This window comes from Malaclemys terrapin, chromosome 1 (assembly GCF_027887155.1).
Source record: "Malaclemys terrapin pileata isolate rMalTer1 chromosome 1, rMalTer1.hap1, whole genome shotgun sequence".
Taxonomy (NCBI): domain Eukaryota; kingdom Metazoa; phylum Chordata; order Testudines; family Emydidae; genus Malaclemys; species Malaclemys terrapin.
In genome coordinates this window covers 19,445,989-19,456,240 of record NC_071505.1, presented here as the reverse complement: position 1 = coordinate 19,456,240, position 10,252 = coordinate 19,445,989, and the positions used below count along the sequence as shown (strand labels likewise).

The window sequence follows — 10,252 nt, the reverse complement described above, 5'->3', positions numbered from 1 at the left end:
ACCTGAGCAGACTTCACTGCCCGGATTATAATAGAGTTCAGTTCTAGTTAGCACACAAAGTAACTGTTGTCTATGGGTATAGCACAGGGAAGGGTACACTCACACACTTTTTTTTTATGCTGGATAAATAAGGAAGCTCTTTGGGGGGCAGCATGTGGGGAGGGAGGGGTTGGTACAGAGGATGACCATCCTCTGTGATCCCAAAACAAGTTAAGCTTCTCTGAAATTGAAAGATCCCCTGGTGTATAAGACATCTGCTGGCCAACTGGTGCAATCGGCTCCACTTTTATTTCCCTCTCTCTCTCTCAGCAGCATGCTCTCTAGTACAGTGGTTCTCAAAGCTGGTCCGCGGGAAGGGTGGCCAGCACAGCCCTTGGCCCACGCCGCTTCCAGCAGCTGCCAAACGACATTAGAAGGGAGCATTGCACAACTTTAAATGAGCATGTTCCCTAATTGATCAGCAATGTAACAACATTAACCCGGACAACTTTAAGTGAGGAGTTACTGTATTCCACTTAATAAATGTTCTCTGTAACAGCCAGACCTATGCATTATATGAAGTTATTGTAAATGGTACTTTGCAGCCGATGTGTTACAATTATTTCAGGGGGGGTTCTGTTTGTTTGCTTTTTAGCTCTAGCAAGACAATGCAAGTCCCTGATCTTTTTCTGATTTAAAAAAAGAAGAAAGGAAGGAAAAAATAATTCCTTGGATAACTATGAAGATACAGTTTAGCTTTCTGAAAGTCATATAGGCTGGTATTTTCAAAGATGCTGAAGAGAGTCAGGTACCCAAATCAGCATCTAACTCCATTAGCCACCATGAAAATCACCACCATAAAATTATTTTTATTAAAAATCCACCTCTGGCAAAGCCAAGCATTTCCTCAGAATGAGCCCAATGGGAGTAGCTTACCATTTGGCTGCTGCCCTCTTTTACAAGAGATGATCTTCCACAGTCATGTATTTCATGTAAACACTCTCTTTCTAATGCACACAATTTGTTCTCTCTTTAAGAAGTGACTGGTCACAGGATGTTCCCACACTTTTTGCTTTATAGTACCTCTGATATCTCGGGGGTTCGTGGGTTGTGGCTTCAAGTTCCACACCGGGACTTGGATTCGCAGCCAGAATCGCAGAGGTGAGTAAAACAGTCAAGCAGTAGCCATGGAGGTTGTGGAAATCATATGGATGCACCAAGAAAATGACCTGAAAGTTGTTATGATCTAATGATTGTTTAGGTGTATGGCAATTAGCACTTACACATCACAGTGTCAGGGCACTGTTCCTCTGCCAGGACATTCCTAGGCCCTGGACTAGGCCCCAACACTCACATGGGCCTCTGCTCTGGAAGGCGCTGGTGTTTCAGCAGTGACCATCAGTCCAGTCTTAAGAAGCTCAGCCCTCTGGCTGAGCCCCAGATAGTCTGCCCCACCCAAGGGTTTTCAGTAAACAAACACAAATCATCCCAGGATTGTAGTCAAACTGTCTTCCCTCAGAGCTTCTGTAAAACTGTGGGTCCATCTATGCCCACTGGCAAAGGTACAGTCCCATCACAAGTGGATCTGCAGCAGGTTTTCCCTGCCGGAGTCACTGGGGAGCAAGCAGCTGAGTTCTTGCCTTTAGCCAGCCCTTACTCCAGGAGCTCAAGACAGCTCACCTCACTAGTCTGCCAGCAACTGAGCTGGGTTTCTCCATTTTAAGCTCCTCCCTCCACTTTTGACATCTCTCACTGGTGCAGAGAGGCAGGGCCTAAATTAGCTAGTTAACCCTGTTTTGTCCAGAGTGGAGTTGGTATAACCCATCCTAAGCACTCTATAAATATATGCATCAACCATGATTATTAAATACAGTCATGCAACAGTTGGAAGAGGTGATACTCTGGGGTTTGGAACCCTTCCCCAATTTATTCCAGTCAGCAGTTTCTACATTGAAGGTGGATTTGAGCTCTCATTGTTAAATTGGGGTGTGTGTGTGTGTGGAGGGGTTCTAGTACTTTCAGGTGTGAAGAAAACCTTCAGAATATGAATCAATGGAGTGTTCTCTTAGTCTACAGCCAGAAGCAATAACTCGGAGATCACCCATTTTGCTGGATGCATTATGTTTTAACATTTCTCAACACTGATGGGAGGTCTTAGGAAAGATGGCTTTTAATGTATACGTAAACGGAAAGAAATTAAATAGAACAGTTAGCAAATATAGCCTTTTTTCAGCTGCAGTATTTAAAATAATGTGCAATAACACTATCAATAGTAGCACAGTCTCCACTTGGAGCAGCCAGACTTCATAGTGAAAGGAACATTTTGCTTTGCCATAACTTGCTAAGCGCTGTAAATAAGAATATTTGCCTAAATAGATGATTTATTATGGCCCTAATCCCAAAGGCTGCTCCAAACAGGCTACCTTTGCTACTATGCAAAGCTCCATTGAATTCAGTGGGGCTCTGCTGCAAGGAGGTCACATGTCTTCGCAACAAATCAGCCAGAGACCTCTTCTGAGTGCAATCCCCAGTGCCTTTTATTTACAGTATCAGCTCCCACCACTTCTATTTACAGACTGCTGCCAAGTAGCAACCTGGGAGACAGCTAGCTTCTCCAGCCAGCAGGGATCCACAGCCCTTGGCTCCTTCTGGCTCGGCCTGCCCACCCTATATAGCCCCCTGGCTAATGAGGTCCACAGGTGCTTCCCTTCTATCCAATTAGGCGTGGCATACTCAGCCAGGTCCAATCAATGCTTCCTAATTGGGGCTGGGCTAACAGAGGGCTGGCTCAGGACCTCCTGGCCAGCACCCTGTTACATGCTCCCTGTAGGTAAAAGGGAGACCTGCTTGCAATACTAGTGCTTATTGGGGCTTTAAAGCACCAGGCTTTAAAGTCCCAAACCTGCAGCTGGGTTCATGTTGGCTGACCCCTGCACCCATGAACAGCCCCATTGACTTTAGGAAACAGAGGGTTAATGTTCTGTACATCCTTATATTACAGAGTGTTTTGCAATCTCAGCTATAGTATTATACGCTGCATTGGTCTGGAGGGGCAATAATGTCTTCGCAGGCCACAGACTGCAACAGTGGTCCGTGTGGACACGAGGGTTGGTGTGTGGGGTCTAGTTGAAGGATTGGAGCCTGAGACACAATGAAACACTGATTAACTCCTTGTTTTAAATAATCATAACTAGTAGTATTTGTACTTGATGCATCATGATCCTGTCAGCTGTTCCAGTTTTGCAAGATTACAGTATTATTTAGGCAAAGTATTTTATCAAAGAAAAAAAAATCACTTAAAAAACAAGACTTGCCAGTCACGGCTTCATTTGCACCAATTACCTGAGGTAAATGAACAGGAATCCTCCCTCTGGCTCTTTAAAATCTCAAATGAAAACAGCAGTTTGGTGAATGGAAATGGATTCACAGGGCTGATGGGAATAACAAACATCCTGCTAGGTCACAAATGTAAAAAGCTCACTTCCAGTGCCTCTTATCTGGACAGTGCAGCTTTCAAGAGTATGTGTAACTTCTGGACCTAGAGACATGAGGTGGCATAAATAACTCCAACTTCGCTGCTCCTAGGTAGAATGAGGATATTCATGGATTCCCCCCCCCCCCCCAAAAGAAACGGGTTCACTACTTTTTCAAGGACAGAAAATTGATTTTTTTCCTCCAAAATAATACTAATAAAAATGCAGCTCCACCAGTATATTAATTATGCTGGAAAATAATATGTGTGTCATTTCAAAATATGGTTACTGACTCATCTGTTCAGCCAAATGAAGGTCCGCACATTTGTGCATATGTGCGTGTGTTGTTTCTTTCACAATTTTGAGCTACATACAAGAGACGTTTCTTTGCTACAGAAAAGTTAGGCAGAGTCTTAAGACCTATGTTGAGGTATACAAGACAAACATCCCGTAACAAAAAGTTTTAGAGCAATAATAATTATTATTTGTATTGGAGTGGTGCCTAGAAGCCCTAAGATCAGGGCCACATCATGCTAGGAGCTGTACATAAACGTAGTGGGAGACAGCTCCTGTCCCAAAGAGATTACTCTCTAAGTGCCTCTTGCAACAAATTGCAGGATCAAGGGCTCAGATGACAAGACAGTAAACCAGCAGGAGGGGAAACAGAGACACAGAGCTGTGAAGTGACCTGTCAAGGTAACACAGTAGGTCAGCATCAGAGCCCAGGCCTAATGAGTCCTCAGGGCTTGAACATACTAGTGCTTACTTCGGTATAATTTAATTTGGTCGGGGGGCGGCATAAATTACACCGACCTAAGCGCCGGTGTGGACAGCGCTATGTCAGCAGGAGACGCTCTCCCGCCAACATAGCTACCGCCACTCGGGGAAGTGGAGTAATTATGCCAATGGGAGAGCACCGAGAGACACTACAGCTGCCCAGCTGTAGCAATTGTAGTGTAGACTAGCCCTCTAGTTCCTTGTCCACTAACTCATGTTACCTCTCAGTGAACTGCTACAGATTATAATTGGCCAGTCTTTTGTCACGAAATTCTGTCCTCAGAAATGTGCAATCCACACTAGAAATTGATGGGAGATAATATATCAATTGGGTGATCAGTGAAAATAAATACTGCTCCACAAGCTCCGAAATAAATAACAGGAAGCCATACAGATTATATCACCCAAATACTGTACTGTACTTCATTATATAATTAGGCCACTTCATGCACATACAAAATACATCAAATCCATAATGAAAAGAAACACACACCACCACCCAGTATATACACAAAGAAGCATTTTAAATAACGTTGCCTACTATAAAAGCACCTCTGTGCAGAAAAATGCATATCTGACTCAAATGCATTATTGTCACACTTGCTCTTCTTCCGCAGTCGTCATAATTTTAAAGGAGATCTTGGTTTTAGGAATTGTTACGGTCACTATTAATGATGAAGGTTTAAAGATCCTCAAACTGGCCCCGCACAAGCTAAGAATTTAAGATGATTTTCCAAATTTAACTAACATTGGGAAAGGAAACTATCAAAAATATATTGTGTTGAAACAGAAATTCTGGTTTGTGGATCACCTGATTTCCACCTATAATCTCAGAGAATTCCATATACACATAATTGAGTTAGTTCCCTCAAGCTGACAGAGGATTTGTTACTTCTGTCACTACGTGGTACTGCTTCTGACATGAGCCTTTAGCACTGAGCTACTTGACAACAAATTAATAAAATGCCAACATCACCCTTAAAGAGCTGTGGATTCTATGATACCCCAGTAGTGGAGCATCACATTCTATGATGATTCAGTTCAGAACAAGATTTGGGGAGATGTGGCGTCGCTCGAATAGCTGTGTTTAGTTCTTCTGAGAGCTAGAGAGCTTGGGAGAACTCCAAAGGCTGTCCATGTCCAGTGGCCTGAATAAAGAATCCCCATTATATTCCTATAACACAAATTTATCTCTGCCGTGACAGACACCAGGCATCTTCCCCAACCCCCAATCAATGAATTGCTTTAGAGATTATTTTTCACTTGGAAAACCTGAATGCCTTTATGTCCAGTAATGCCTGGAGGAGGAGAGAATTTATATTTCCTTTAACCTAGGGGATCTCTCCTATTAGTATTCTTCATTTCTTTACCCACTACTCTTAAATGTCGAGCAACCTATAGGGTGTCAGACAGCAAGTGTGAAAAATCGGGACAGGGAGTTGGGGGTAATAGGAGCCTATATAAGAAAAAGCCCCAAATATCGGGACTGTCCCTATAAAATTGGGACATCTGGTCACCCTAGCAACCTACTACCTACCTGCTGCCGGAGAACTTCTGTGGGGTTGTAATAATGTACCACTAGGGGGAGTCAGATGGTATGTGTATGCCAGTCAGATTTTGCTTAGCTAATTAAGAAGAGGTAAGTAATAGGTAGGGATGCGTATGGGTATATATGTTTTCCTCCCCTACTTCGTAGACTTCAGTGCTACAATTTTGTGTGAAACTGTAGTAATATATATGATACTAACTGGAGTAAAGCCTCTCCAGCCCCAAACTGGCATTGCAGAATGAATTCATCTGATGCTTTCTGCACTGGGTGTTCACACCATACACAGCATCAGCAACAGGGTGCGGCTACAAGATGTTCCCTCTCCCAAAGCAGCTGTAGATGCGCTTTCCATAATGTTCTCTGCTTCTCCTGGTTAAGGGAGCAGAGAGCTCTGATCTCCTCATGCCTTGCCACTGGATCACTGAGCCAGCCCCTCTAGCTACGTGCCATGCAAACTCTTAGATAAATTGCAGGCTACTTAAAATAACTAGAAGCTAGAGAGGTTTATCGATCTGTGTGATTGATATAATATGAAATCCTGCTTCTCCTTTTGCTTCTGTTTACTGGCAAGTTGCACACAGCATCCCTCTGAGCACCCAGCAAATGATGCTTTTGAAGAGATAAGATCCTAGTTAAGCTCACTCCGATGCTAGCTTTAGACTCTGATCCCAGCAACTGCCTTCTCTCAGACACAGTGTTTTGTTCGTTCCACATACAGAGTATCTTAGAGACACTGGAGTGCACAGCAATGAACTCTACTCTAGTGTTAGGTTAATAACAGGATTGCTAGGTTAATAACAAATCTGTGTGCCCCAGAACGTTAATCCCAGACACCGTTTCTTGATTAGAAGTTGAAGGTGGAATGAGAGTTGTATATGAACCTGTTAACTGGAATATCCCTGAAATATATGTTTGGTTACCTCAAAATTGTGAGACAGACCAATTTTATAGACTTGGGGCTATTCATTATGGTTGGGGTCATGTTCTGACTGAAGCAGTTGATTTATCTAGTGGTGCAACACAATTGGGATGTAATCATTCACACACTAAAACCCATCTCAGGAGATGGGAAAGGATCCTGCAGAACTCACACTCAGCTAGAGTTTTCCAGCTGTGCTAATTGTGATTCATATTTTTATATCACAACTGGAGCTTATATTTTCAATTTTTTTTAGTTCTAATTCATATGTTCACATCCAATTTCTCATGTGACTCTTCATGCTAACATGTGTTACGCTTTTAAGAAAAATATGAAAATTAAACATAAAATTAAAGCTTTGTATTTTTTTTAGTGATACTCTGAAAATTCTAGGTGGTAAGTGATTTCTTATTCTTTTGATCCCACATCCCTAGTATTCACAATTTCAGCAAAATAGCTGTGCTAAGAAGAAATTCTATATCAGGTAAATCAGACCATGCAACTATACAAATACAAGTTGTTTTCACTACCTGTCTCTTTCACCAGTATTTGCTACACCAAAAGCATAGTACATTGAATGCCTTAATATGTTGCTTATTTCTTTAAGCTCTATTCCCCAGTACAAGTGATTTCTAACCCTGTGTTTGAAATATTTGAGATTTCAGCACATGCAGCAGAAAGGCTGTAAAACTAACAGCTAGGCTGCAAATCAGGAGAACGTGGATAACACTCAAGTATATAAATTTCTGGAGAAAATGTACCACCAAGATAAGGAAATGCTCTCTTTTTCCACAAGAGGGCATTCTTATAAATCTTATATCTACTGAGCCAACTGTCCATTGCCATAACCATGATTTACACTCTGACTAAACTATTACTCCAATGTCTTACAGCAAGTTACACTGAAGAACTTCATTCTGCTTTTGTTCTCTGCATGCATTTGACTTACATCAAGTTACAAGGCAGTACTATTTAGTTGTGATAGTAGTACACTGTGCTTCATAAATTACTGGTAAAGACAAGCAATGATGGGAAGTAAATAAGATTCCCCTTCAACATCTTTAGAAATAAGAGTATACCACACTAACAAAACTTGTGGCTCTTACGAATACAGACAAACAGGCCACAAGTGAAAGCTAAGATCTTGCAATGTGCTGCTTTTAGAAGCAATAGGGGGACATTTGTGAAACCAATGGAAATTATACATCACATTTTTCTTCTGCTTGTCAATGCTTAGCTATCTGAGTTTACTTTAATATTCCCTTAATATGCAAGAATATACAGCAGAAGCATGGTCCACATGGGAAATTGACTAAAGCACTCAAAGTACAATGATTGTCAATGTTCTCCTTACATGGAAAACACTGGATGCAATGACCTATTTAGAAACAGCTAGTATAAGCTATAATTTAACAGAACACTTTTCTGTTTTCAGTCCCATTATTTAATATATATATAAACCTGTTTCAGTTACCAAACCCAAAACTGATTTCTCCCTATTCCTTAGGTCCAAATAAAAATTCTCCCAGAAAGAATGGATGGATTTTGTCCATCAAGAGTCAACTACGTTCCTGGGGAGGCGGTAATGCTCTGGCCTGACGCGTGCCTTCTTCTCCTGTGGGTTGGCGTACTTCCACTTGGATGGGGACATTTTCAGCTTTTTCCTCCTCTTGTCCGTGCACCACACCTTTTCGCAATACTCCTCGACCCTCTGGAAGTTGCTGTACCCTATTAGCTGCAGAAATTCCTTGTACCACGGCTTCGATCCCTGAGGAATGCTGCTTTGTGCTGGGCATGGCATTTTGTGAGGTATGTCCTCCTCATAGTCTTTGTTGAACATTTCATCCACGCGCCCTTCCTCCACCACCTCCAGGGTGATTTTTCTGACTATATGAACAATGCTGTGTTCCACAGTCTGACAAAAATAGGTCCCTGCATCCAGCCTGTGCAGCCTTAAGAATAAGAGGCCAAGGTCCATTTTGACGATTCTGTCATCTGTCTTCACCTGAGAAATGAGCCAATGATACACTGTATTATCAATGCAGTCACAGTGAGTACAAGATTGTAGTACTACATTAGAAACATTGGTGCAATCATTTTTAAATGTACCGTAGGGACTTGGCTACAAATTCAGCAGTCAGTATTTAGACACAAATCTAAGATCCTGTAACATGCCTTTTTCAAGCACATACAGCGTTACATTTATGGCAGGAGGGAAGAGATTATGTGGTGAGAGTGCTAGCATAGGACATTGGAAACCTGGGTTCAATTTACTGGCCTGCTATAGGCATCCTGTGTGAGAATTGGCAAGTCACTTAGTCTCTCTGTGCCTTGATTCCCTATGGGGAAAATGGCACTTCCCTACACTATAGAGGTATTGTGAGGATAAATACATTGAAAATTGTCACAGGGGCCATATAAGTAACTAAGATAGATAGCACTGATCACATCCTGTAAGGCCGATATCTGATGGTGGAATGCATTTTTAAACTAGTATACAAAAGAATAAGAAGAACTAATAGTTGGAAGTTGAAGCTAGACAATTCAAATTGGAAATAAGGTGCAAATTGTTAAGTGATAGACATTCATCATTGGAATCATTTGCAAAACTTTGAAGTTTTAAAAGAAGATTGGATGCATTCATGGGTGGCACATGTAAGAAGCTAGGGGAAGCTAAGCCTCTCCAAAAAACAGGGCCACCCAGAGGATTCAGGGGGCCTGGGGCAAAGCAATTTCGGGGGCCCCTTCCATAAAAAAAAGTTGTAATACTATAGTAACATGTATTTGGAACTGTAAAAAATAACTAGTGAAATATACTCAAAAATTAATTTGTAAATACACTAAATACATTATTTAAAAACATTAAATGCTTTAATGGTATGTATACATTTGCAATTACATAATGGGCTGTTGCTGGGTGATGGTGATGGTTGGTGCCAATGGGCTGTCGCTGCCTGGGGGCGGTGCTGCTGTTGCCCGGGGCTGGGCTCTAGGTTGGGGGGGTTCCCGGCTCACAGGGGCTGGGCTCGGAGCTGGGGGTCAGGGCTGTGGGGGGATGGGGTCAGGGGAGTGTCCGACTCAGAGGGGCTGGGCTCGGAGCTGGGGGTCAGGGCTGTGCGGGGATGGGGTTAGGGGGTTTCCATGCTGGAGGGCAAATGCTGTGGATGTGGCGTGGGTCACCTCCCTTTGGAAGCACGTTGGCCCACCACCTTTGGAGTGCTGGAAGTGAAACTCCCCAGAATTGAGGGGGGGTCACTGTTACCCCGACTGTTCTATGCCCCAGGGCCCACTCAGCTTCTTCCCCGAAGCCTACCCCACCCCCTGCATGCTCCTCTCTGCCACAGAGAGGAGCGAGTGGCCAGTGGAGGGCCTTGGGGGGAGAGGAGCAAGCAGTGGGTGGGTGGGGGCAGACCTTGAGGGAAAAGGCGGAGAGGAGTGAGCGAGCGGGTGGGTAGGGGGGCTTCGGGGGAAGAAGCAAAGAGGAGAGGTGGGGGGGCCTTAATAAGGAGGTGAAGAGGAGTGGGGGGGCTCAAGGGAAGAGATGGGGCCTTGGGG

General features: G+C 43.1%; 1 protein-coding gene across 1 annotated transcript in view; it reads right to left on the bottom strand.

The window, feature by feature from the left end:
* Nucleotides 1-4,520: 4,520 nt before the first annotated feature.
* Nucleotides 4,521-10,252, bottom strand: part of SEMA3E (semaphorin 3E) — a 229,448-nt gene continuing 223,716 nt past the window's right edge. The window contains exon 17 of the mRNA XM_054017241.1: nt 4,521-8,702. Coding sequence (XP_053873216.1) covers nt 8,250-8,702 — 453 coding nt within the window. The 3' untranslated portion in view covers nt 4,521-8,249. The remainder of the gene's footprint in view (nt 8,703-10,252) is intronic.